Source organism: Hordeum vulgare, chromosome 1H (assembly GCF_904849725.1).
Source record: "Hordeum vulgare subsp. vulgare chromosome 1H, MorexV3_pseudomolecules_assembly, whole genome shotgun sequence".
Lineage (NCBI taxonomy): Eukaryota > Viridiplantae > Streptophyta > Magnoliopsida > Poales > Poaceae > Hordeum > Hordeum vulgare.
In genome coordinates, this window is record NC_058518.1 from 383465603 (window position 1) to 383493021 (window position 27419).

A 27419-nucleotide genomic window follows, 5' to 3' on the forward strand; every position below is an offset into this window, starting at 1 on the left:
AAGTTCACATGATTAAGCTACTGTTTCAATCCTGTTTTGTATCTTTCATTCAATAAAGTGCCAAGTAAAGCCTTTGGGATGACTCACAAGATGAGTAGAATTGATGGTGAACCCAAACATAAACTTTTGACTCCAGTACAAGAATTTTAATTTTTTACTGGAGAATGATAATGATGTGAAATTTTTACACAGTCTTGATATACAAATTATTCTGGTTTTAATAATTTTTCAGAATTTTTAGAGACAGTGAATTATGGATATACTACAGATCTCCACAGACTGTTCTGTTTTTGACAGATTCCATTTTGCATGCATAGTTTGCTTATTTTGGTGTTCCCATAGCTTATATTCAGTAATATAAATTGTGGGAATGATAGAATACAATAGGTATCATGTGGGAATAATTATGAATATTTTCTTGACAATACCTAAGTGAATGATCTATCTTTTTACACTAACCCTTCTCACAAAGTTCCGTTAAGTTTTATGTGATTGAAATTTTCAAGTTTGGGTGAGACACCGATATGAGGAGAACAAGGAGTGACAAGAACCTAAGATTGGGGATTACCAAGGCAACCCCAAGGTAATATCCATGTAAGACTCAAGTGCCTAAGCTTGGGGATGCCCCGGAAGCATCCCCTCTTTCGTTTTTAACATTATCGGTATATCTTACTTAGAGCTATATTTTTATTCGTCACATAATATGAGTTTTGCTTGGAGAATCATTTTATTTTCTTGTTCTCTGTTAAGTGTTATTTATAATCTTGTTTTCAATAAAAAAGTTCCAAGAATTGCGTTAGAATGCTTGCATTGCATGGTTTGATGTGTTCTGTGTAAAAACAGAAACTCCTGATGTAGTGTTTAAATTTTCATATTTTACTGGAACGTGGAAAGTTTCTAAACTTTTTACACAGTGTTTTAATATAAATTTTATAACATGTCCTAAATTTTCATAATATTTTGAGCTACAAAAGTACATTGTTTTCATAAATTGCTACAGACTGTTTTGTTTGGACAAATTTATGTCATAGTTTTGTTATCTACTTATCCTATAGTTTCCATAGCCTATATTGATAGATATAAATTGTCGAAATGATAGTAAACAGTAGATGATGTTTGCAATTATTATGCAACTTGTCTTGGCAGTACATAAAGAGTTGATTAATCATTATGTGCACTAACCTATCTCACAAGTTCTTTTTGAGTTTTGTGTGGATGAAGTTTTTGAGAATAGGTGAAACCGGGATATGAGAGGATTGAACAAGTTACAAAAGCTCAAGCTTGGGGATGCCCAAGGCACCCCAAGTAAATATTTTAAGAACTCTCAAGCATCTAAGCTTGGGGATGCTACGCATACCACCTCTCTTTGTCAACTATCGGTTAGCCTATGTTGAGCCTAAATTTTTATTCGTTCACATGTTGCGTCCTATTCTTGGTGTGCTATTTTTTATTTTGCTTGTTGTTTAAATAAAGTAGGGCCAATTCCATTCCCCCCCCCCTAATTTTAGCCCGACCTCATCTTTACCCCTAAATAAAAACAGTGCTCAACTTTGCCCCTCTTCCGTTAAGTGCACTTATAGAAATGCCCTTCCGTACATTTTCCGCCCAGTCAAAGGCCTTTGACCATTACATTTTTCTATACGCACACTTAACGGTCAAAGGCCTTTGACTGGACGGAAAATGTACGGAAGGGTATTTCTATAAACGCACTTAACGGAATAGGGGTATAGTTGAGCACTGTTTTTATTTAGGGGTAAAGATGAGGTCGGGACGAAATTAGGGGGAAATATGTAAATGTTCCTTAAATAAAATACTCAGATCTAAAAATCTTTATTAAGAGAGAGAGATAAAGCTCCCACATAGCTACTTAATTGTTTGACTACTCATTGATCTTCACTTATATGTTTTGGAGTAGTTTTGTCATTTACTTCCGTGTCTCACTTATATCCTATGAGTAAATGGTTGAATGAATTGAACATCATAAATCTGAAATTATATATGTTGTATATGCTTATCCCATGGGGAGTAATGGCTTCACATATAAGAAGTATAGGTGGTAAATTTTATTGAAAGATAGCAAACACCGCATTGGTCACTTGAACAATTCATGAAAGAATATTGAAGGAAGAGAGATTTCACATATAAATATACTATCTTGGAAATCTTCTATGATTGTGAATACCCGTTAATTATTTTCAAACTTGAGCAAATTAGTTGAAGATTGGACAAGGAAGACAACGTAATGAGTTATGCTTGTATATTTGTATAGAAGTTATATTGTTATGGATCCTCCAACATGTGGTGCTTGCTTCCACCTCATACTAGCCAAAACTTTTGCACGAAGTAGAAATACTACTTGTGCATCCGAACACCCTTAAACCCAAACTTGTTCCATATGAGTCCACCATACCTAGCTATATGTCGTATTTACCTATCGTTCCAAGTAAATTTGCATGTGCCAAACTCTAAACCTTCAAATAATATTATGTTTTGTATGCCCGAATCACTCATATAGTGACTAGGGTTTGTCAGTATCTTCCATGCTAGGTGGGTTATTATCACGATATGTGTTGGTTCACTATCATTCACGAGAAAGTGGCCCGCATTCGGGATGCCCATTTCCATGCTCAATATTCAAATCAAAATATAATGAAACAAAACTCCCCCGGGATTTTTTTTTGTATGGATGGTACCCGTGGATTCGACTAGTCGTGGAGTGTGATTGATTGGTGGAGGGGGAGTAAAAACTTTAACATTCTATTTGGGAACCGCCTATAATGTATCTAGCATGGAATATACCGAGATCTCTCGGTTGTTATGTTGACAATGAAAGCATACCGCTCAAAATTATTACTCATCTCTGTTTTAAAAGCTTGAGCTGTAGCAAATGTGCAAATCAGTGCTTCCCTCTGCGAAGGGCCTATCTTTTTCTTTCTAGTACTTACCTTTATACAAGAGTCATGGTGATCTTCACCACTTCCTATATTTCGCCTTTTTCTCTTGGCAAGCATCATGTGGTGGGGAAAGATACACGCATATACGGCCATTTAAATATATTTGATCATGAATTATTATTGTTGACAATTATCTATATGATAAATAAGTTGGGAGGCGAAACTTTAAGCCCCTATCTTTCTGTGTGTTCGACGGATGCCATTTGCTCTTAAAATATGCATTGAGTGTTAGCAATCATGGAAAACTATATGATAGTTGAGTATGTGGAATTTGCTAAATCAAAGCTCTTACATAGACCCTTCCTGAAAATAAGATGAATTGCAATTATTCGATGACTAGGATTATGGTTTGTTAGTTTTCAAGAAACTTTTTGGTCTATACTTTAACATGTGAATGGCTGATTACTTGATCATGAGAAGTTTTATGAGATGAGATACTGTTTATGGTTTATATTGATGCTATAAAAAGTGATTGGAAGTACCATTTGTCAAACTTGTGCACTTGCTAGCATTCACACTTCATAAATTATTTCTTTTATCATTTACCTACTCGAGGACGAGCAGGAATTAAGCTTGGGGATGCCAATACGTCTCCAACGTATTTATAATTTATGAAGTATTCATGCCATGTTTACAATAATTCTATATGATTTTGGTATGGTTTTATTAGAACTAACCCGGATTGACGATGTTTTTAGCAGAACTACCATGGTGTCATTTTTTGTGCAGAAATAAAAGTTCTCAGAATGGGCTAAAAATTTACGGTGTTTTTTATGGACCAAAATAGACCCCCCGAAGCACCAGAGCTGGGCCAGGAAGTGGATGACGAAGCCACAAGCTTGTTGGGCGCAGCCACCCCCCTAGGTCGCGCCCTCGGGCTTGTGACTTCCTCGGGAACCTTCCTGGCGTGAAACCGATGCCAAAAATTCCTATAAATTCCAAAAACCCCAGAAAGAAAACCTAGATCGGGAGTTCTGCCGCTGCAAGCCTCCAGAGCCACGAAAAACCAATCTTGGCCCTCTTCGGCACTCTGCCGGAGGGGGTCACCATCACCCGAGGCCATCTTCATCATCGCCATCATCACCATGGAGGCCAAGGACCAGAGGGAGAACCTCTCCCCACCTTGGGGGAGGCCATGGAGGAGGAGGAACAAGGGGGAGACCCTCTGCCCCTCTCTCCCGGTGGTGCCGGAGTGCCATCGGGGAACCATCGCCGCGGTGATCGTCTTCATCAACATCACCATCTTTATCACCATCTTCATCTTCTTTCAGTGGTCCACTCTCCCGCACCTCGCTGTAATACCCTACTTGAACATGGTGCTTTATGCCACATATTATGATCCAATAATGTGTTGCCATCCTATGATGTTTTGAGTAGATTACTTTTGTCCTTTGGGTTGATTGATGATCTAGATTGGTTTGAGTTGCATGTTTTATTATTGGTGTTGTCCTATGGTGCTCTTAGTGTCGCGCAAGCGTGAGGGACCCCCGTTGTAGGGTTTGCAATATGTTTATGATTCACTTATGGTGGGTGGCGTGAGTGACAGAAGCACAAACCCGAGTAAGTAGGTTGTTTGCGTATGGGAATAAAGAGGACTTGATACCTTATAATGCTATGGTCGGGTTTTACCTTAATGATCTTTAGTAGTTGCGGATGCTTGCTAGAGTTCCAATCATAAGTGCATATGATCCAATTATGGAAAGTATGTTAGCTTATGCCTCTCCCTCATATAAAATTGCAATAATGATTACCGATCTTGTTAACAATTGCCTACGACAATTCCACACACCGACCCATCATTATTCCACACTCGCTATTTGTAATATATTGTAGTATATTCTAACTTTATAATAATATTTATAATAACAACACCTATTTTTATATTCTAGTTCTTCGTTATCATGCAAAGCTATTCTCTTCATACCCACAACATAGTTTTATTTCTCGTTTCTAGTTGGAAGCAAACGTTCGGCGTACGTAGAGTCGTATCATTGGCAGATAGGACTTGAGAGAATATTGATCTTACCTTTAGCTCCTTGTGGGTTCAACACTCCATACTTATCATTTCCACCTTTAGAAATTGCTATGATGATTCCTTGCACTTGGGGATTATCAGGTCACTGACCATGACGACAAGGAGAAGCTGGTCCTGGACGACTTCTCCAACATGATGAAAAAGGGGGCAACTAGCACCAAGGATTTCAAATGGGAAGATCTTAACATTGAGATGCTTGACTTGCACGGGCTCGATGCAACTATCTCGGAAGAGGAGGTCCGTGAGGCAATTAACGACCTTCCGAGCGACAAGACGCCCGGCCCTGACGACTTCATCGACATTTTCTTCAAGAAATGCTAGGAGATTATAAAGATAGACTTGATGAGGGTCATCCATCAGTTTGACACACTTCACACGGCCGACCTCCATTGTCTCAACTCCGCCAATGTGGTTTTGCTGCCCAAGAAAGAGGGTGCCGAGGGGATCGGAGACTACAGGCCCATCAACCTCATCCATGCTGTCTCCAAAATCATTGCCAAAATTCTTGTATCATGTCTAGCTCCGCACATGAATAAGCTGATTTCCAATGCCCAAAGAGCCTTTATCAAAAGGAGAAGCATTCACGACAACTTCACGTGTGTGCGAAATATGGCACGAAGGTTGCACAAATGCAAGACCTCGACCCTCCTACTCAAGATCGGCATTTGCAAAGCTTTCGACTCTGTCAATAGGAATTCATCCTCTACCTCCTACGGCAGAGGGGCTTCCCTCCCAAATTTTGGAGTGGGTCGCGGCCCTCTTAAGCACCTCTTCCTCGAGGATCCTGCTCAACGGTGTGCTGGAGAGGACCGTCAAGCACGGACGCATCCTCGGACAAGGGGATCCCCTCTCCCCGCTCCTCTTCATCATTCCCATTGACATCCTGCAGCACCTACTCGAGCTCGCAACGAGGAAGGGAATGCTTGGCAAGGTTCGTGGTAGAGGGGAAATGATTCACATCTCATTGTATGCGTATGATGAGGTTGTCTACATGGCCCCTCTCAAAAGGGATATCGGCCATCTCTCGGCCATCTTGTGCGGGTTCGGGGAGATCACTGGGTTGTGCACCAGTTTCCACAAGAGCTCGGTCATGCCCATCAGATGCAATCACCTAAACCTTGCGGGCATCATGCATGGCCTTCCGGCTAAGATCACAGCCTTCCCTCTAAGATATCTGGGACTCCCTCTATCGGTCAGGAAGCTGAAGGTTGTAGACTTCTAGTTCCTCAAGGATAAGGTCGCGAACAAGCTTGTGACATATGAGGGACAGAATATCAGTACCATCGGGCGCACGGCTCTGGTTAAATCTGTCATCTCTTCAATCTTCATCTACTTCGGCACCTCCCTGGTCATTCCACCTGCCATACTACATAACATCAACAAGCTAGAGCAGGCCTTCCTCTGGTCAGGATCGGACAAGACGACGGGGCCAAATGCAAAGTAAAGTCGAACATTGTCTGCCCCCACTAGAATACAAATGTTTTGGGTGCTAAACACTGACAAGTTCGCAAGGCCTCTACGTTTGAGGTGGCCTTGGTTCGAGTGGACCGCTCCACACAAGTTGTGGGTCGGTTCGGGAAACCCGTGTGATGAAAAAGGCCTGGAGTTCTTCTATGCGTCAACGATGATCACTGTGGGGAATGGCGCCAGGATGTCATTCTAGGACTCTCTCTGGCTGCATGGATGTAAACCCAAAGATTTCGCGCCTCTCATCATCATGGGCTCCACCAGGAAGAATTGGAAGGTGCGGGAAGCCCTAAATGGCAATGCCTGGATTCTCAACATCAAACCTTCATGGTTATCTCCAGCGAGCACATCTGCCAGTTGTTCACCCTTTAAACTATGCTCAACGACGTCCATGTGGATGAACTCACCAGAGATACCATTGTTTGGGAACACACAACTGGGGAAGACTACTCCAGAGCCTCGTTGTACAAGCCCAATTCATTGGCTTGGTCTTCTCCCACATGGAGAAGATGATCTGGATTTGGGCACCACCAAAAATCAAGTTCTTCGTGCGGCTAGCTATCCAGGATCACATTTGGACTGCGGACAGGCTTGAGAAAAGGGGTTCGCCAAACTGTGGCCTATGCCCCCTTTGCAAGCGTGAGCAAGAAAGCGGTCCTCACCTACTCTTCAAGTGTCGCTACACGCTGAGGCTTTGGAACTTTGTCAGGGAGAAATTTGTCCTCCATCAGCTTGATACATCGACTTGGCATCTAGAGGATTCCGTGCTGAACCGGTGGGTTCGCAGGACCGACTCGGGGGTCCCCAATAAGAAGGCAATGTATTCCCTTGTCATGCTTGTCTCTTGGATGGTGTGGAATGAGATAAATGCTCGGGTATTCCGGCACAAGAGCGCCCCGCCTTCCATTTTTTAAACAAAATCTATCAAGAGGCAAACATCTTGATCACCGCAGGGGCCAAGAAACTGGACATCCTTGTCACGCGCGAGTAGTCCCGCATGTCGTCCACGGGTGATCCGTTTGTAACAAACTTCTCTCCTCTCTTAATCAATATATGAGGCAAAAAAATTGCCTCCGTTTCAAAAAGAAAAATTGGGAGGAGGATAAGGCCAGTGCGAGTAGGGGGTGAAGGTCCATGGTGGTATAGCAGTCTACTGATTCGAGGTTTATATATAGAAAGAGTCGGTAGCTTAATTTCATGGTACATATGAGTATGGGACCCATCTATAAGATAATAGCTTATACATAAAAGGACCTAGTAGCCTAATTTCACGGGACATGCGAGTATGAGGCTCGTCTATAAGATAATTACGCAGGGCTCAGGCATACCCATGACTATGCGGACGGGGTTCGAGCATGTCGGATACCCATGGATAAAATTGTCATCTTTGATTTTTGAACAAACCACATTGTAACTAGCTTTTTTTAGAAAAGATGGAATACCTTGGGCCTCTGTATCAGCAAGATGCATACGGCCCCTTTATTAAAAATAGAACACAAATATTCCGCAGTGTCGCATAGTCTTTGAAATAGCAAAACAAAATAATAAAGCAAAAGTGCCACAACTGGCAAAATAGGCCTAGATGCTTAGCCATCTATTCTATTAGTGGAGTGCCATCCAAACAGGTTGTAGATATCCCGCGCTACCATCTGCCATCGGATAGACCGAGTAACCAAAGGCTCTCTGGTCTCTGCAGGAGTGAGTAATGACCACGTATGGATCAACGTCGATGCTCTGTGCAGTACCTGCAAAAAATTCATATGTGTTTGTCTGTTAAAAACCATGTCATTCCTGCAATTCCATATGGCCCAAAGAAGTGCACAAACCCCTATACGAATGTGCGCAACATAAATCTTGCCAACTCCATCGAACCACGTTCCAAATAACGTGTCAATGCTCTCTGGAGGCATAATATTAAAGGCAATACGAACTGTCTGCCATAGAATTCTTGCAAATGGACATTGAAGAAAAAGGTGTTTGATGCTTTCCTCATTATCGCAAAAGCTACATAGTGTATTTCCTCCCCAATTATGTTTCGCCATATTATCCTTAGTTAGAATCACCTTCTTGTGCACAAACCACATGAAGACCTTGATTCTTAAGGGTACTTTGACTTTCCAAATATGAATCGATTTGGGGATAATCAATGTATCAATAATATTAGCATACACCGATTTCACTGTAAAAATACCACTAGATGTAAGTTTCCATTGTATTCTATCAGAATCGTCTGATAATTGTACATCCATGAGTCTCCTCACTAGGTGTAGCCAGGACTCCCGACGAGGGCCTATCTACGCTCGTCTAAATTGAATATTTAGAGGGTTTGACTGTAAAATTGTGGCAACGTATGCTTCCTTACGTTCCTCCATGCAATTCCATTCTCTATTGGAAAGCTTCCGATGATGAATGGGTATGCCTAGATAACGAAATGGTAGGCTTCCCAGTTCACAACCGAACAGTTGTTTATAAGCGTCTTGCTCTTCATTAGCTTTCCCAAAACAAAACAACTCACTCTTGTGAAAGTTAATTTTCAAGCTTGACAACTGTTTGAAAAGGCAGAGTGTAAGTTTCATGTTTCTAGCTTTTGCTATGTCATGATCCATAAACAAAATGGTATCATCTCCATATTATAGAATAGACACCCCACCATCCACCAGGTGTGGTACCAGTCCACCAACTTGGCCTTCCTGTTTAGCCCTTCCTATTATAATTGCCAACATATCTGCAACTACATTGAATAGGATGGGTGACATTGGGTCTCCCTGTTGGAGACCTTTTCGTGTTTGGAAGAAATGACCAATGTCATCATTGACTTTAATTCCAACACTCCCATTTTGTAAAAAGGATTCGACATGTCTCCTCCATATGTCGTAGAATCCCTTCATACGTAAAGCATGTTGTAGGAATGACCATTTGACCTTATCATAAGCCTTCTCGAAATCCACCTTGAAGATAACCCCATCTAGTTTCTTCGAGTGAATTTCATGCAGGGTTTCATGAAGGACCGCCACACGCTCTAGTATGTTTCTTCCTGGCATGAAAGCCGTCTGACTAGGTTGCACCACCTCGTTTGCAATCCGTGTCAGCCTATTGGTTCCTACCTTTGTAAAAATCTTAAAGCTAACATTCAGAAGGCATATAGGTCTGAATTGTTCAATGCGCACAGCCTCCTCCTTCTTTGGCAACAGCGTCACTCTCCCAAAGTTAAGCTAGAAGAGCTGCAAGCGACCCTCGAACAAATCCTGAAATATCGGTAATAAGTTCCCTTTGATGAAATGCCAGCATCTCTTGTAAAACTCGGTCGGGAACCCATCTGGCCCTGGTGCCTTGTTATTTTTCATTTGTGATATAACCTGGAACACCTCCTTCTCCGTAAAAGGTGCGGTTAATAACTCATTCTCGTCTGTCCCGAGATGAGGTATATCCCCGACAACCTCCTCATCCATGGATACATAGTTATCCTCTGGAGCCCCGAATAGTTTCTTATAGTACTCAGAGATGTACAATTTCAGATTTTCGTGTCCTACAATTGTACCCTCATCCTGCTCAAGTTGATATTTTTTTTCTTTCTGTGCTTTCCATTAGCAATCAGATGGAAAAACTGCGTGTTGTCATCACCTTGTATAGCCTGACGCACTTTTGCTCTACGAGCCCACTTCAGCTCCTCCTCTATGAGTAACTGTTTTAGCTTTTGTTCCGTCTCCGTTTTCAATGACCTCTCTGTTATGACCGGTACAACGTACCGACGGAGGAGGCCCAATGGGCAGGGTTAATTACGGGCTTAGCCCAAGTTATCTTACCTATCTTAGAGTCCAAGTTATATTAGAGTCCAAGTTAAATTAGAGTCCAAGTTAGAGTCCAAGTTATCTATGGTTTAGTGGAGGTTGTCCTCCTATATAAACACATGTACCCCTTCGATATTAAGCAGACAATAAACAGTATATTCTGTTGTCGTCTCCCTCAGGAGACGAGAGCCCCAAACCCTAGCCGCCTCTCTCTCTCACACACACCGCGCCGACGCCCAACCGCCGGCGTCGGCGTCCCCAACCTCGCAGCCGCACTTCCACCCCTACAACCTACGTCCGAGACCTGGTAGAACCCTAGCCTCTACAAATTTGGTATCAGGTAGCTTGGGTTCGATGAGTTTGTCGGACCTTCCCACCACCACCGCCGCCGCCACCACCACCTTCCCCGCCACCTCGCAGCAGCCGCCGTCGCCGCACCACTCGCCGTCGCCGGCCACCTCAGTCCGGCCGCCTCCGGCCCCGCGGCCCTGGCGGCCGAACCCGCGCCCGTCCTCTCCCTGGCGGAGATGTCCTCGGCGATCCGCGACCTCAACCTGGCGGTCTCGAACCTTCGGAATTTCCTCCAGGCTCCGTACGCAACCCCGCCACCACCGCCTCCGCCGGCGGCGCCCTTCGCGCCATCGCCCCCGGCCACTGTCGCGCCCCAGGGCCTGCCGATCACCCAGGTCCGGTGGCTGCCGTCGCCGTCCCCGCTACCGACGTGGATTGACACGCCGACCTACACGACGGCGCCACTACAGCCGACGGTGTTACAACCACCCGCCCCCACCTTCGGGGGGCTCGGCGGGTACACTGATCCGTACGCTGGGAGCTCCATGGTGCCGCAGCACTCTCCTTCCGCCGTGCTGGGTCATCACGAGGGCACCTACGCGGCCTCGCCACGCGTGCAGCAGCCACCCCGCTTCACCAAGCTGGAGTTCGCCACCTACGACGGCACCGTCGACCCCCTCAACTGGCTCAATTAGTGTGACCAGTTTTTTAGGGGGCAGCGGACCATGGCGTCCGACCGCATGTGGATCGCCTCCTACCGCCTCCGTGGCGCCGCCCAGACTTGGTACTACGCCCTCGAGCAGGACGAGGGCGGGATGCCTCCGTGGGAGCGCTTTCGCGACCTGTGTCTCCTCCGGTTCGGCCCCCCATACGTGGGAGCCGCTTGGCCGAGCTCGGTCGCCTTCCCTTCACCACCTCGGTGCAGGACTTTGCCGACCGCTTCCAGACGTTGGCCTGCCATGCGCCTGACATCACGGCTCGCCAACGCGCCGAGCTCTTCGTCGGCGGCCTTCCCGACCACATCTGCATCGACGTCGAGATGCGCGACCCCCAGGACCTGCAGACGGCCATGTATTACGCACGCATGTACGAGCAGCGCGCCAACGCCCTGCAACAGGCGTTCCCGGGCCGCGCACACGTCCCCCGACCCGCCCCGCCCCGGCGGCCGCCACCCCGACACGCCCCGCCCTGCCGGCCGCTACTGCGCCTGCCCCCGCGCCGACACGCACCTTCCGGCGCTTGACGTCGGCCGAGTAGCTCGAGCGGCGCTGCAACGGCCTGTGCTTCAACTGCGACAAGCCGTATGCGCCGGGTCATATGTGCGCCCGCCTGTTCTACTTGGAGACCGTCGACGATGCGGAGGTGGAGACCCTCACGCGGAGCTCGACGCCACCACACTCTCCGAGGCCGGCGTCACGACCTACGGGCCGGTCGACGCGACCGCCTTCGTCGTCTCCCTTCATGCCATGGCTGGCATCAAGACGGCAAAGACGATGTTGCTTCCGGTGACGATCAACGGGGAGCGTCTCACCGCGCTCGTGGTCACGGGTTCGACGCACAACTTCCTGTCCGGGGACGCCATGCGCCGCCTCGCACTCCTCCCGGCGGGCTCGGAGAAGTTCAGCGTCACCGTCGCCAACGGGGAGCGCCTTGCTTGCCAGGGGGTGGCGCGACAGGTTCCCGTCCTCATCGGCGACGAGTCGTTCTCCATCGACTGCGTCGACATCGACCTGGGCTGCTACGACTTCATCCTCGGCATCGACTTCCTGTCCACTCTCGGCCCCATCCTTTGGGACCTCGATGTGCTGTCCCTCATCTTCTGGCGCGAGGGCGGCCGTCGCGTTCAGTGGACAGGCATCGGCGGCTCCGACGCCGTGACTCCACAGCTCCAGTTGATGGCGGACGCACTGGACGAGGCGCATCCCCTCCTGGCCGACCTCCTGCAGCAGCACAGCGACATCTTCGACGAGCCACAGGGCCTCCCTCCCGCACGGCCCTGTGACCACCGCATCCACCTGCTGCCGGACACGGCAACTGTAGCCGTGCGTCCGTACCGGTACCCTGAGCTGCAGAAAGACGAGCTCGATCGTCAGGTGGCGCTCATGCTCGCGCAGGGCATCATCCGGATTTCGACATCGCCGTTCTCCTCCCCGGTGCTCCTTGTGCGCAAGCCCGACGGCACATGGCGCTTCTACATCGACTATCGCGCCCTCAACGCCCTGATGTCCAAGGACAAGTTCCCCATCCCCGTCGTGGATGAGCTCTTGGACGAGCTACACGGAGCGCGCTTCTTCACCAAGCTCGACCTTCGCTCGGGCTACCATCAGGTGCGCATGCACCCTGACGACATCGAGAAGACGGCGTTCCGCACTCACCATGGCCACTTTGAGTTCCTGGTGATGTCGTCCGGCCTCTCCAACGCGCCGGCGACCTTCCAGGCCCTGATGAACGACGTGCTCAGCCCATACTTGCGCCGCTTTGTGCTTGTTTTCTTTGATGACATTCTCATCAACAGTGCATCTTGGGCGGAGCACCTACAACACGTGGTCATCATCTTCAACGAGCTTCGAGCGCATCGTCTTCACCTCAAACGCTCAAAGTGCTCGTTCGGCACGACCTCCGTCGCGTACCTGGGGCACGTCATCTCGGCGGACGGGGTAGCGATGGACGCGGACAAGGTCGCCGCCGTCGCCGCGTGGCCGATCCCGCTGTCACCGCGGGTGCTCCGCGACTTCTTGGGCCTCGCCGGCTACTACCGGAAGTACATCCGGGACTTCGGCCTCATCGTCGCGCCACTGACGTGTCTCCTTCGGCGCGACGCCTTCTCCTCGGACGAGGAGGCGACTACGGCATTCGAGGCTCTCCAGCGGGCGCTCACGACGGGACCCGTCCTCCAGATGGCGGACTTTGATATGCCGTTCATGGTAGACTGCGACGCCTCTGGCATCGGCTTCGGTGCCGTCCTCCACCAGGGCGAGGGACCGCTCGCCTTCTTCAGCCGCCCCTTCGCCGCTCGCCATCACAAGCTCCCGGCCTACGAGCGCGAGCTTATTGGGCTGGTTCAGGCGGTGCGCCACTGGCAGCGTCATTCCGTGTGCGCACGGACCACTACAGCCTCAAGTTCTTGCTGGACCAGCGCCTCTCCACAGTTCCGCAACACCAGTGGATCAGCAAGCTCTTTGGCTTCGACTTCACCGTTGAGTACCGCTCCGGCCGTCTCAACACGGTCGCCGACGCCTTGTCCCGCGGCGACACTGAGGATGTCGCGGACGATGTCGCCATGGCTAGCACTATCATGTGCATTCGCTCCGGGCCATCTTTTGCCTTCATCGACGACATTCGCTGGGCAACTTCGACGGCCGTGGACGCCCAGGGCCTACGCCAGCGCCTTGACGCCGGCGAGCTGGAGGCGCCCTGGCGCTTGGACGAGGGGCTGCTCCTACATGGCCGCCGCATCTTCGTGCGCGACCATGGCGACCTGCGCCACCAGGTCCTGACCTTGGCACACTCTGCAGGGCACGAGGGCGTGCAGAAGACTCTCCATCGTCTCCGTGCTGATTTTTACATCCCCGGTGATGGCGCGATGGTCCGCGGCTGGGTGCGGTCGTGCGTGATGTGCCAGCAGAACAAGACGGAGACACTACGACCCGTGGGTCTACTGCAGCCGCTGGACGTACCCTCCCAGGTGTGGGCGGATATTTCCATGGACTTCATCGAAGGCCTTCCCAAGGTGGGCGGCAAGTCCGTCATCCTCACGGTGGTTGACCGCTTCTCCAAGTACGCGCACTTCATCGCCCTGGGTCATCCATATACAGCCGTCTCTGTGGCGCGGGCCTTCTTCGACGGCATTGTCCGCCTCCACGGTTTTCCGTCGTCCATCGTCAGCAATCATGATCCCGTGTTCACGGGACATGTCTGGCGGGATCTCTTTCGACTGGCGGGCGTGAAGCTCCGCATGAGCACGACGTTCCACCCTCAGACAGACGGCCAATCCGAGGTGGTCAACAAGGTGATCGCCATGTACCTGCGATGTGTTACTGGTGATTGTCCACGAGCTTGGGTGGACTGGTTGGCATGGGCGGAGTACTGCTACAACACCTCCTATCACTCCGCCCTGCGCACCACGCCTTTCGAGGTGGTCTACGGGCGCCCACCTCCGGCGATGATCCCTTACGAGCTTGGGACGGCTCGGTCCGAGACGGAGGGCGACTTACTCCGCACCCGCGACGACATTCTGGCTGAGGCCCGCCAACGTCTTCTCCAAGCATAGCAGCTGGCTCGGAAGTACTACGATGCTCATCATCGCGAGGCAGAGTTTGCGGTGGGCGATCGGGTGTGGCTGCGCCTCCTCCACAGGACCACGCAGTCTCTGGACCCGTGCTCCAAGCGCAAATTGGGACCTCGCTACGCCGGTCCCTTTTGTGTGCTGGAGCGTGTCGGCACACTCGCATACCGCTTGGAGCTGCCAGATGGTTCTCGCCTCCACGACGTCTTCCCTGTCGGCTTACTGAAGGCCTACCGCGGGGACCCTCCTGCAGCGACGCCGACCCTTCCTCCTACTTCGGATGGCCGCCTCCTTCCAGCTTCCGCACAGGTGGTGAAGGTGCTGCAGGCGCAACAGCGTCGCGGCGTCTGGCATGTCTTGGTACAGTGGACCGGCCTGCCAGAGGAGGAAGCGACTTGGGAGAAGCCCGACGATTTCCGCCAGCAGTTTCCAGATGTTCAGCTCGAGGACGAGCTGTTTGAGAAGGCGGGGAGAGATGTTATGACCGGTACAACGTACCAACGGAGGAGGCCCGATGGGCAGGGTTAATTACGGGCTTAGCCCAAGTTATCTTACCTATCTTAGAGTCCAAGTTATATTAGAGTCCAAGTTAGAGTCCAAGTTATCTATGGTTTAGTGGAGGTTGTCCTCCTATATAAACACATGTACCCCTTCGATATTAAGCAGACAATAAACAGTATATTCTATTGTCGTCTCCCTCAGGAGACGAGAGCCCCAAACCCTAGCCGCCTCTCTCTCTCTCTCACGCCGCGACGGCGCCCAACCGCCAGTGCCGGCATCCCCAACCTCGCAACCCGCACTTCCACCCCTACAACCTACGTCCGAGACCTGCTAGAACCCTAGCCTCTACCACTCTCATTGTCATCTAATAACGTATCTTTGACCCTTATATCTAACTCTGTTATAAGATCGAGAAGCCTTTGTTTCTCTTTCTTATATACACCGCTATCGTGTTTTGCCCATCCCAGTAAAAATTGCCTCAAGTGTCTAATCTTATTTTGCCATCTTTCAACATTGGAGCTACCTCCCGATTCCCTAGCCCATTCTCTGGCTAAAAGGTCCACGAATCCTTCTCTTTCGAACCAGGATGTCTCAAAAGAGAATAAATTCTTATTTCCCACATGTGTTGTCTCCTCTCAATCAACAAACAATGGGGTATGATCGGAGATAGCTCTCGGCATCGCTCTCACAGTAACTCGTGGAAATTTCTGCTCCCATTCCACACTTGACAAAACTCGATCTAACTTTTCAAAAGTCGGATTAGGTAGCGAGTTCGCCCAAGTAAATTTTCTACCAGTTAGCCAAATCTCACGCAAATCAAGGCTTTCGATGTTAGTATTAAACATAAATGACCATCTGCCATCAAAGTTATCATTATTTTTCTCATCTCTTCTCCTAATGATATTAAAGTCCCGCCTGCTAATATCGGCAACCTCTCGTCCCCACATATCCGGACCAGGTCTGCCAAAAAATCCCTTTTGAACTTTGGTTGTGCCACACCGTATACGGCTCCTCTTTGGACCGCACTCTAGTCCCCACACACCACGTTACGGACTTTCAGCGTGTCACACCTTACCCCAAGTAAGATCCCCGTCCTCTTTGGACCGCACTCTAATCCCCACACACCACGTTACGGACTTTCAGCGTGTCACACCTTACCCCAAGTAAGATCCCCCCCCCCCAAACCTTCCTTCTGGTGGTAAGCAGTGAAATCAATTCCACCAGAGAGCGTATTAAGAAATTGAGAGCTTGCTAAATTTGATAACATAATTTCCGTAAGTCCTTATAATCCATTTTTACGACATTAAAATAAACTTTATTACAGAGGCCATACTTTATCCTAAGTACGATTGCAATTCAACACTAAACGGTAATTCAACACTAATAAGGTATAATGGTAATAACTTTCTTCTCTCTTACAATCCTTGCATTTAGGTACCAGCACAAGCTAGGAAAACTGTAGTGAAATTCAGCTGACATACACCATTATTCAGGCAGCGCTCTCGACTATAACATTGCTGCTTGCGTGCTTCCTTGCAGGTCAGGTCACCAGGCTTGTTCATCCGTAGCAGCGGATGGGGTCGTTGCAGCCCTTCTCCGTGGACTGCTTGAAGCCAAAGCGACCGCCCTTCGCAAGGTACTGCTGGTGGTACTCTTCCGCCCTGTAGAACCTCTTCGCCGGGAGGATCTCAGTGACTATCTTCCGGTTCTGAACCTTCTGCTGCTTCTCCAAAGACTCGAGCGCCGCCTTCTCCTGCTCCGGGGTGTAGTAGTAGATCCCTGACCTGTACTGGGTTCCGACATCGCCCCCCTGCGTGCACATATTTCAGAAATGTATGTGATCAGAAACACAAGTAATGAACCTTTAAGAAAAGGAACTGACGTGTCGCGGTTTGTCGGAAACAGGGCCTCTTTGATTAGCAGAATTCCAAAAACACATGAATAGAAAAAACATACGATTGCAGTGTCATGCCCATTTGAATCGTACAGGATTTTGGTTTCTTTGATAGCATCACAGTAAAAACAAAGGAATGTTACCAATAGATTTGTGAGTGGATGCTAACATTCCTATGCAGTACAAAGGAATCCTTAGGAAAAATTCCAAGGATTTAACCCGATGAATCAAATGACCAACCTAGGGAAAATCCAAAGGATTCCAATCCTCTAAAATTCCTATGAAAATCCTTGAGAAATGGGCTACAAATGTGCAGAAGCAAGTTCCGTTGCTTGCAATCAAATGAGCTTCAAGTAAGTTCAAATCAGAGGTTGAAAAGCTTCTGTACTATAGTTCAAAAGGCTACGGGCTAGTTTAAAATATACTCCACTTAACAAAGGGCACCAACAGGTATAATGACTGATCAGTCATGGTGTCTTCATACCAAATGGATTCTGCAGCTGAGCCTTACGGCCAAGATTACCACCACTCTCATAACACTGATTAGCTTAACGCAAAACTGCGCAAATGACAATACCACTGTCACTGTGGTACTAACCACTGAAGAGTGTTAGGAACAATGCCGGTGGCTGGTTTTATGCCTATTCAGCTCAAAATGTAAAGGGTGGGCAACAAGTTTGCAGACCTCTACTATACACACAATCGCAGGCTGTACACATCGGTTTGTAACACAAGTGCACTAACAACTCTGTATTAAGGTTGCCTAAATCCGTTATTATAAAAAAAGTCCGATAATGAGTGTACAGTGCATGTGTTTAGCTTACATCTGGCTGTGTAGAACTGATGACAGGAAGAACACAAGCGTCGCTTTGGCCGAGTGGTTAAGGCGTGTGCCTGCTAAGTACATGGGGTTTCCCCGCGAGAGTTCGAATCTCTCAGGCGACGATTATTAATTTTTTTTGTCCGTTTTCTGTTTGTCAATTTCGAAATAAATTGTTTCTGTCTAGAGAATTAACTAAGCAATTTCCAAAAAAAAATCTCAAACATATTTTCTGAGTAGCAACAAATTTCTAATGTGCAGAAATTCCCCCCAACTCCTGAACCACAGAAAAGGAATCAACAGCGAAATTGAGGGGATGAGCAATCAGGGCTGTGCGGCGGAGTCGCAACGGACCTGACGATTGGGCGTGGTAGGGTCGTGGCGCGCCCAGAAGGTGTCGAGGAGGTCGTCGAACTTGCAGGCGGCGGGGTCGTACTGGACGCGGACGACCTCGTTGTGGCCGGTGGCGCCGGTGCAGACGTCCTCGTAGGTGGGGTCGTGGAAGGCGCCCTGGCTGTATCCGACCTCGGTGCGGGTGACCCCAGGCACGCGCTGGAACACCAGCTCCACGCCCCAGAAGCAGCCGGCCCCGAACTGGGCGAACTCGTTCCCGGGCGCCGGCTTGTCCTCGTCGGGCCCCTGCGCCAGCGCCGCCGACGCCTCCGACGCGCGCGGGCTTCCCCCGCCCCCCAGCCCCAGCTTCCCCAGCCAGCTCATCGCCGCGAACCCGCCGCCGCCGGTGGTGGTGGCGCCCCGCGCCGCGGTTTGGGTGGGGGCGAGGAAGCGGCGGTGGCGGGAGGAGGAGGAGGCGGGGCGGAGGGCGGCGCCGCCGAGGCGGGAGGCGAGGCGGAGCGGGGAGGAGGAGAGGGAGGCGGGTGAGGTGAGGAGGGGAGGCATCGAGGCTTTCCCTTGCCTTTTGTGGCGGCGTGGCCCAGAAGCTTCGTCGCCTCACTCAGTCCCGGTTGCGTTTGCGTTGCGTCGTTTTGGTTGGTTGGTGCTCTTTTCTTTTCTCCATCCACGTCCTCCTTGCTCGCTGCCCTTCCAATCCTCGCATTGCCTTGTTGCCGATGGTGTCCTGCTTGTCGGACCGGGTTCGCGGGTTTCACCCGCTTAGGGCTTGTTCGGTTAATCTCAATAAAAAGGGGATTGAAGAAGATTGAAGGGATTGAAATAAAATTTGACTTATAGGGGATTTAATCCCTCCCAACCCCCTCCAAACCCCTTCAATTCTCAAACAACCGAACAATGCCTTAATCGAAATCGTACTTTTTTTAAGCAACCAAACCGGCCGATCCAAACGAACAATGATTTTGTCTGTTTTTCGTCCGTTTGGTTCGTGCGTCGGCTTCGTGTCTGTTTGGGTTATAATTTGGATCGGCAGCGCGTCCAACACTTTGACTCATATTTGTTCGTCTGGCCGGCTAGCCATCGGTTTTTGAACAAATACAGATATTTTGCATATTTTACAACAACAAATGATATAGCATAGTTTCACAATTAAAAATAAAATATAGCAAAGTTTTTCAAGCCCAATAAAAATGAAATTGCCAGCATGATCTCACATATGCTCAACCAAATCATCTTGCAATTCATCGCCGGAACATGCCCTGGAATCGAGCCCCGAAACAACGTCTGTTGCCTATTAATATGATCATGGCCAACAAGACAAGCAGCATCTCCTGATCGTTGAATGAGGAATCATCGGAGTCGCACAGAACATTATGAAAAAAAAACTCCTCGACGCAGTCCATTTTGTACCTTAAGGCAAACTGTCGAACAACTTGCGGACGTGGACGACGAAGCTGACCCGCGACGGCGTGTTGGGGTCGGGGAAGCTGCGGTGCCCCGGCGACACTGCAGCCGGCGGTGTGGGTAGGCCGCGGTATGGGAGGACGCAGCCGGAACTGGGCGGCGTCGGCAACGACAGCGAAGGAACTGGGGGCGAAACGAGGCGAGGGCTAGATGGGGGTGGAGAACGACCAATGTGCCTGACGGGCCAGGGAATGATAGAAGCGTGCGTCGTCCGCGTCCGTTTTGTATCCACATCGATCCAAATCAGGCTCAAAATTAGACCGAAAATGGATTGGCGGACGGACGAAAAGCGGAAACGCGTCCATTTGAATCAACGCATTGGGCCGTCTTTTATATATGCGCGGACCCAAACAAACGAACGGGAACAAAATGAGTCACCCCGTTGAAGTTGCTCTATCGCCTGTTTCAGAACCCATCAAATTTGCATAAACTGTCTCACTTCCACCGCAATAAAAGAGTGAATTTCATTGAGCACCATGCTGTAAAAGTCATCGTCACATCACTTCCACCGCAATAAAAGAGTGAATTTCATTGAGCACCATGCTGTAAAAGTCATCGTCACATCACATTTAGTAGTGGCTTCTTCATCTTATCCTATTTCTCATTGTAACTTCCCGGCTCTGCCGGTCTTATTACTAATGAATGAAACATAGTGCTGGCTGCTGTTCGTCAAAAGCATCACGTTCGGTCATGAAACAACGACCCGGACAGCGATGAGTCCGATTTCAGTCACTGTCCACTGGGCATAGAATCTGGAGGCTCCATGAATGAAAGAGCAAAATTGTAGACGAACGGCGAGCCTTCGGGAGATTTGACCGGGCACGCGCAAGCAGTTTCGTCCGGGGCTGGTGTTTGCTGTGGATAAGAAGATGAGAGGATCATGCGATGCGGGTATGCGAAGGCGTTGTAGGACACGTAGTCACTAAGGAAACAGAGACTGGAACCTGCAATCTTGTACACCGCTGGTGGTGGTGGATTGGATGGCAGGGCTGTGATAAGATGAGGCTCCACGTATGCGGTGTGATGCCACGCGAGAACACTTGTGCTCTACGTATTTCTGAAGAAACTCTCATGTGTTTGTGTTTTTCTATTGAAGGACACGACTTTTTTCTCATGCCGGAAGCACCGGTTGCATCTTTGAATACTGTAACGACAACCGGTCAACAAAAAACACGCATCCTAAGCTCTTTGCTACTAGGCACACCGAGAAAATGTGTTTCAAACATGAAATTTTCATAGAAACCGGTCGAATTTCCATAGTAGCACGAGGAACTTCATACTTTAATAAGGCAATACTTCCTCCGTTTCTAAATATAAATCTTTTTAGATATTCCACTATAAACTGGAGTACATACAAAATAAAATGAGTGAATCTAAAGTATGCCTATATACATCCGTATGTAGTCCATAGTTGAATCTCTACAAAGAGCTCCGTTTCAAAATTATTGTCTTAAATTTGTCTAGATATAAATGTATCTAGTCAAATTTTAGTATTTAGATACATTCATTTTTAGACAAAACTAAGATAAGAATTTTGGGACGGGGGATTTTGGGACGGAGGGAGTAAGTTATAATAACAACCTTGTCAGCACTCACGGGAAAATTAGATTATTACAGCATTTACATCAGTAATAAACAGATTAAACAAGCTATTGGCACACACGGCGCGTCAGTTACCAGTTTCAGCTTTAAGCTTACTCAGGTCAAAACAGGTCAAGTGAGGTTTGAAACGAGTGCTACAACCCGTTCGCGTTAACCATGGCATCTCGAGGCAAGCATGGAGGAGGGTGAGAAGATGATGCTGACCTAATCCTAAGCGCGTTCTTCTTGAGGCTTTCACGGCACGGAGCCAAGAACTCGTGTGACAGAGCGTCCTCCGATGTGATCCTGCACCTGGGGTTAACCGTCAGGCACTTGTCCACGAGATCGAACAGCGAGTCAGGGACCTCGTCGAGGAGTTCCGGCCTGCGGGCGTTCACCATGCACCACTCCCTGAGATCCACCGACTGCAGCAATTTGACGTCAAATAGCTCCTGGAAAACAAGGTGGAGATGACTGATTTGGTGGTCTGTTCAAAGGGTGTCTCAAAGGGTGTCAGTGTGTCATCAGTTGAGTTTGCGTACCTGTGGATACGAGGATTCACAGTTGTGCAGTTTTGCTACTTCCCATAATTCTTCATTGCCTCTGATCTTCGCTATTTCTTTCATGTTCCTGTTGCCCAACATATGCCACAAGGTTAGCGTGCTCTTTAACTCAGGGAGGCAAAGCTTTGGAAATGAGCTAGCTAACTCACTGTTCAGGATCTCCGCCGAAAGGTGCTTTGCCGATTATGAAGTACAGGAGTGTCACCCCAGCCGACCAGACATCAACTTTGCAACTCTGATGAGAAGATCTCAAAAGAACCTGAAGGAAAAGACAGACACTCAATAGATGGCACCTCAAAGCCGAAAAACTCAGATAGAAACTGCATCAAACCTCTGGAGCTCGGAATCCTTTAGTTCCAACACATGGACCTTCTCTTCGCTGTTTTCCATGACCTGCAAGCACCAATTGGTTAGATCACTCGACACCTGAGGTCGCTGGATTCAATACACAAGGTCCAATACTGTTTAATGGAAAAGCATACCTTTGCTGTTAATAGTTCCAGAACCGGCAACAGCATTACCATCACAACGCAGGGGCATTGGAGTAAGTACAACTAACTTCCGATCTGCACTACCAACAGGAGCAGCAACCCTCTTCCTTTGGGAAACTGGAGCTGCTGGTACATTTTGTTTGGGACTGTGCATTGCCTCCTGCAAGAAGTTCATCAATTCCTTCCGCCCTTTGTAAGGCATTGGCTGCTTTAACCTGTCTAATGATGTTTTCGCGCTTGTAGGATCCTTGGCGGAGGTTACACCAGATGCATCAGCAGCTTGGCTACCATGCCTACTTTTGTTGTCAATCCTAGGATCACCGCCCACAGGGATTTTATTTGATCTTTTCCTCTTGGGCCCAAGAGGTTGTTTTGAGTCAGCTGCTGCTTCTTTGGCATTAATCACTAGAGAAGATTTCAACGAAGATTGAGATGCGGTATCCTTCCCACATGACATTGTCTCAGATTTACCTGATCAACGAAAGTCATATCTCAGTCTGCAGTCACGCACGACATATAACAATTCAAACGATTACAAATTCATTGAATAAGAATTCATGTAGTCCTCCTAGGTAACAAAAACTTCTAATGAATCGGAGACTGGCCCCAATACACTGGCTTATCCATTGTTAAATCTTTTTGTTGACTCTGGTTCATAGTGATTTCTAACAAGGATTGGCAGAGATGGCATGGAGCAGAACTTTTCATTCTTTTTCAAGACGATGGTGCAAAACTTTTCATGACACCTTTCACTCATATTTTTCAAGAAGTAGCTTTTCACTCTTGTATGCATCAATTGGCTGCTCGAGCTATAATATGTTTTTCAGAACTATTACCAGGAGAATGCTTTTTGGACAAAAATACAGTGACGTGACTTAACAGTTCTAATTTTGGACAACTACTGAAGGTATGTGTGCTTCATTTGATTCAATTTTTTTTACGGCAAACGAGTATATACCAAAGTGCAAAGATTCAAAGCACTGTAGCATGGAGGGAAATGTTGTGACATATAAATACATTTGATGTGGAGAATCCTAAATAGGGACGAGCAAAAACAATCAATGGTTTAAGTGCGCCACAAAATCATCAAACAGTAATTCAAAATTAGAAGGTGAACTTACTGTTTTTCAAGAACTTATGGTGAAGATCCTGCATGGAATTTCAGGGGGAAAGGACCACAATAGCAAAAATGGCATTAGCATCTACTGCAGGAAAGAAGCATTAAACAAAACAAGGGCAAGCATCAAGTTGGAAGACGCACTAACACTTGCTAAGTTGAAGTCAACAAGATATCCCTTTGTCTGGTCACGAGAGAAGAGGAAGTTTCCCGGTTTCACATCCCTATGCACTATTCCCTGGGAGCAGAAATATCAGGTATTCAGGGTTAGCTGAGGGTTAATCCTGGCGGCACGCAGAACTCAACAGTTAATGAAGGTAACATGCAATCAAACCGAACCTGTTTATGCAAGCTTGAAAGAGCTTTGAACAGACAATACCCATACCACTGCAACTCAAAGACATTTATTTCTTTTTTGAGAATCTGCAAAGATAGAGAAAATACTTAACAAACTATGGATACATATCAAAAGTTGGTAGGCAAATAACATTCGTAGCCACCAAATTTTTTAACCTCTGGTCTGTCATGCTTAACATGTTCTAGAATAAAGCAGTCTAGTTCACCACTCCTAAGACAGCCTTCATATCTAATCACAAAACTCTTGCCTCTGCAGAAAAAAAACACTCAGTAAATCTGCTGTGTTTATTGTGGGAACAAGATAAGGAATTTAGGGCAGCAGCATTTTTTAGTACCCAAATCGTTCCAACATCTTCCGTTCATTGTCAACATGATGTGAATGAGCTTTCTCACGAGGACCTGGCAGTAGAAACATACAAGTTAATTCCCTTTCTCATACAAAAACATAACAGAAAAAATATAGAAAGATGAATGGACTATCAAAACTACAGCCAATACATTTATCAAACTTTGTATACAAATATGTACATATGAAGAAAAAAACTATCAAGACAAGTGGACTGATGTTCGCACATTTTATGGCAAATACTTTTCCATCTGTGCTTCTTCGAGCCCTATAAACGATCCCATAACCTCCTGAGCAAATAAACAATATGACATATTAGTCAACATTCAGCAAAACTATCTCAGATCCAAAAGAAATTTATAGGGCCTCTCACCTGACCCTTCCTCCTCTTCTACGACAAAATTCTTGAAGCTAGGCAACGGTTTTGGTTCTGCATGGCCCTGCAACACAATAGATCGACAGAACGTGATAAAAAGATCAGATGAACAGAACAAGGCTTATGCTATTTACAGCTATAAGACATCACTAATGCATTCGACCCTAACAACATAGAAAGGAGGCAAGAAGCTAAATATTAGTAACTGTGATGTCAACATAATGCAAGACAAAACTAACCTTTTGAGCATTTTCTGCAAGTTGATCCTTATCTTCTTTGGGCAGCGCATCATTTTTCTTGCGCTTCTCCCGTTGCTTCAACATCTTTCTGTCTTGCTCCTTCTTCAGAAAAATGGTGCTCACTTCCTTATGTGGCTGCTCTCTGTCCTTTAGGTATGTGCTATCAACATTTTCAGCAACAATGTTCAAGTTTCTATTGTTAATACAATCATGGCTCGTCGCTTCTAGCGGCAATGCTGTCGGGTCAACTTTTGTGCCCAGAGATGGTTGACATGAACTTTTGTTTATTTCATGAATCGGTTCCTGTAATAGAGGTTCTGCTTTGGTGTATGTAGCAGACTGGACAACACAAATATTAGCATCCTGACCACAAGATGGGTTAATACAATCATGGCTCGTCGCTTCTAGCGGCAATGCTGTCGGGTCAACTTTTGTGCCCAGAGATGGTTGACATGAACTTTTGTTTATTTCATGAATCGGTTCCTGTAATAGAGGTTCTGCTTTGGTGTATGTAGCAGACTGGACAACACAAATATTAGCATCCTGACCACAAGATGGGATCTCCTCACCCTGTCCAGCATTTGAGCTGTCATTTTGTACAGCTGCTTGGTCAGGCATCACACTGGTTCTTACTATACTGTCTACTAACTGTGTATCACAATTGAGAGATGGACTGCACGGTTTTGTGTGAAAAAGATTTAGATCCTCATCAAGCCAAATTTTTGTATCTCCAACTAAAGGCACTTCCACTATCATACGAAGGGGGCTGGACTTCTTTTCTAGATCCTCACTATCCTCTACTCGGCAGTTATAATATGAAAGTGCTCCTTCTGGTTCACCAATCCTACTAATCTCAACTGCTGTATGGATGTTCTCTGATTTCTCAGCACAGAGGGAAGGAATGTCAATAAATGGAGCAACCGACAACTCCTTCCACACCAGTGTAGGTGTCATGCTCTCAAGAAGATTGTCATTCCTGACTCCAAGAAACTCATTAAGTTCAGATCGAAGCATGTCTTGCATAACCTCCAGGTGTGCCTGAGCAAGATATGACAACAAACAGGATTTAAATGAAAGCTATTGTTTAGTTTGTGACTACTATGGATTACAAAAGCTTAAATGCAAAGCATGTTAAAAGTTGCATAAGAAACTTTACATTTGCTTTTAATAAGCAACCCTCCCCACACACACACTCACGCGGTGTAGCCGTACAGTGTTGCACATTGTGTAATAGCGAGGTTCTGTAATTTGTACTGCTATTTTCTACAACTGAACTTCACTGGGGATTCGACACGGATGGATTTCAAAGACCCAGCTAAGCCAATTATGTATGCAAGCAAAATGAAATGAGACATGGAGGTACTGCACTTCAGTATTTCATTAACTTGGATAATTCTTAGAAAAACATGAGCAGTCAAGAGGAAAAATCGTACCTCTCCAGTAGCAACTGAGGAACAGCTTGGCACAATCGGCTGCTGCTGCTCGTGTTCTACCAAATCTGCACAAAATTGGCCTGAACGGAGGTCAGCAACACTGACCGGTAGCTCTAGAGAAAACATTTCACCCAGTACAAAGCTGCAAACAAGACCAACCTGCATCGGCCTCCATCTGGAGGCGCCTCTTCACGCCGAAGCGATCCGCGTCTGGAGCCTTCCGCTTGCGCTCATACCTAATCGACAGCTCCCCGCACCTGCTTCTCAAGTCGAAGGGCCTAAGCCTCACCCTCGGGACCGCCGGCACGTCCCACCCCAGGAACCTCAGAAACGCCACGACGGCCGTCGCCGAGACGGTCACCGTGCCGCCGGAGGAGTGGAGCGGCGATCCGGGGGCGTGGCACAGCCGCTCGACGTGCTGCGGCGTCACGGCGCCCGCCGTAGTCGTGGACGCCACGGCGGCGAGCTCGGCGGCGGCGGCGGGGCGGCCGATGCGGATGAGCACGGTGAGGAGGTGCCACGCGAGCTCCGTGTCCCACGAGCCGGCGCCGGCGGCAGCGGGATCCATCGGAGGGGAGGGGAGGCGCTCGGATCTGCGGCTCCAGGATCCGGAGGAGCGAGGCATGGAATTCCCCGTAGGGTTTGGGTGGGAGGGAACCTGGCTTCGAATCCCGCGGTGCTAGTGAAAGAGGGGTGGGTGGGTTTTTCCCATTCGGTCCTCCGGGTTGCTGGTCTTTGCGGGACGGTCCGGGCGGGAGGCGGGAAAATTTCGTTGGCTGGTGCAGTTTTCGGGAGCGGCGGAATCTGGGCGCTGCCGGTTCCCGCCCTTGTTTTCCTCTCTCGGGCTGTAAAACTGCTACGGCCCACGCAGCAAGTGTACACAAAAACACGAGCTCGTCCGTGCTCGTGCTGTCCGTACACAGAGTCGTACTGTATAAACACGCTGGCGCATTTGGGCCAGGTCTCTTCTTTTTTTATTTAGAAAAGTGGGCCCATACGATAGCAACAGTTTTATTTCTTCCGCATGGGGAAATAAAAGGCGATCTTGCGAGCCGCGAGGAGAGTTTCT

General features: G+C 48.0%; 2 protein-coding genes and 1 non-coding gene across 4 annotated transcripts; 1 reads left to right on the forward strand and 2 right to left on the reverse strand.

The window, feature by feature from the left end:
- Window positions 1-16553: 16553 nt before the first annotated feature.
- On the reverse strand, window positions 16554-19060 carry LOC123439234 (peptide methionine sulfoxide reductase A4, chloroplastic-like). Its single transcript, XM_045115975.1, has 2 exons — window positions 18390-19060; window positions 16554-17131 (listed from the first exon to the last, which is right to left on the reverse strand). Exons 1-2 carry the CDS (start codon window positions 18930-18932, stop codon window positions 16880-16882), a joined length of 795 nt encoding a protein of 264 aa, XP_044971910.1. The 5' UTR covers window positions 18933-19060; the 3' UTR covers window positions 16554-16879.
- Window positions 18079-18160, forward strand: TRNAS-GCU. Its single transcript has one exon. It is a non-coding gene; the product is annotated as a tRNA-Ser (tRNA).
- Window positions 19061-21415: 2355 nt separating the features above from the next.
- LOC123439216 (cell division cycle 7-related protein kinase) lies at window positions 21416-27052 on the reverse strand. 2 transcript variants are annotated; one of them, XM_045115965.1, is made up of 16 exons: window positions 26510-27052; window positions 26351-26430; window positions 25466-25955; window positions 24918-25285; window positions 24676-24742; window positions 24530-24592; window positions 24292-24355; window positions 24113-24206; window positions 23939-24022; window positions 23748-23837; window positions 23604-23631; window positions 22474-22953; window positions 22323-22384; window positions 22141-22250; window positions 21971-22058; window positions 21416-21880 (listed from the first exon to the last, which is right to left on the reverse strand). In XM_045115965.1, exons 1-16 carry the CDS (start codon window positions 26973-26975, stop codon window positions 21584-21586), a joined length of 2931 nt encoding a protein of 976 aa, XP_044971900.1. In that variant the 5' UTR covers window positions 26976-27052; the 3' UTR covers window positions 21416-21583. The 2 variants fall into 2 exon arrangements, with proteins under 2 accessions (XP_044971900.1, XP_044971894.1); XM_045115959.1 differs by having other exon boundaries at window positions 24918-25955.
- Window positions 27053-27419: the final 367 nt, after the last annotated feature.

What these genes read in the sequence shown, in the direction of transcription:
- LOC123439234 (XM_045115975.1), bottom strand. Translation starts at nt 18,932, where the DNA reads ATGCCTCCCCTCCTCACCTCACCCGCCTCCCTCTCCTCCTCCCCGCTC. An exon ending in CTACCACGCCCAATCGTCAG is followed by an intron (nt 17,132 to 18,389) that starts GTCCGTTGCGAC and finishes ATGTGCACGCAG; the next exon opens with GGGGGCGATGTCGGAACCCA.
- LOC123439216 (XM_045115959.1), bottom strand. Translation starts at nt 26,975, where the DNA reads ATGCCTCGCTCCTCCGGATCCTGGAGCCGCAGATCCGAGCGCCTCCCC. An exon ending in CCAGATGGAGGCCGATGCAG is followed by an intron (nt 26,431 to 26,509) that starts GTTGGTCTTGTT and finishes ACCTCCGTTCAG; the next exon opens with GCCAATTTTGTGCAGATTTG. An exon ending in TTGACTTCAACTTAGCAAGT is followed by an intron (nt 23,632 to 23,747) that starts GTTAGTGCGTCT and finishes AATTCCATGCAG; the next exon opens with GATCTTCACCATAAGTTCTT.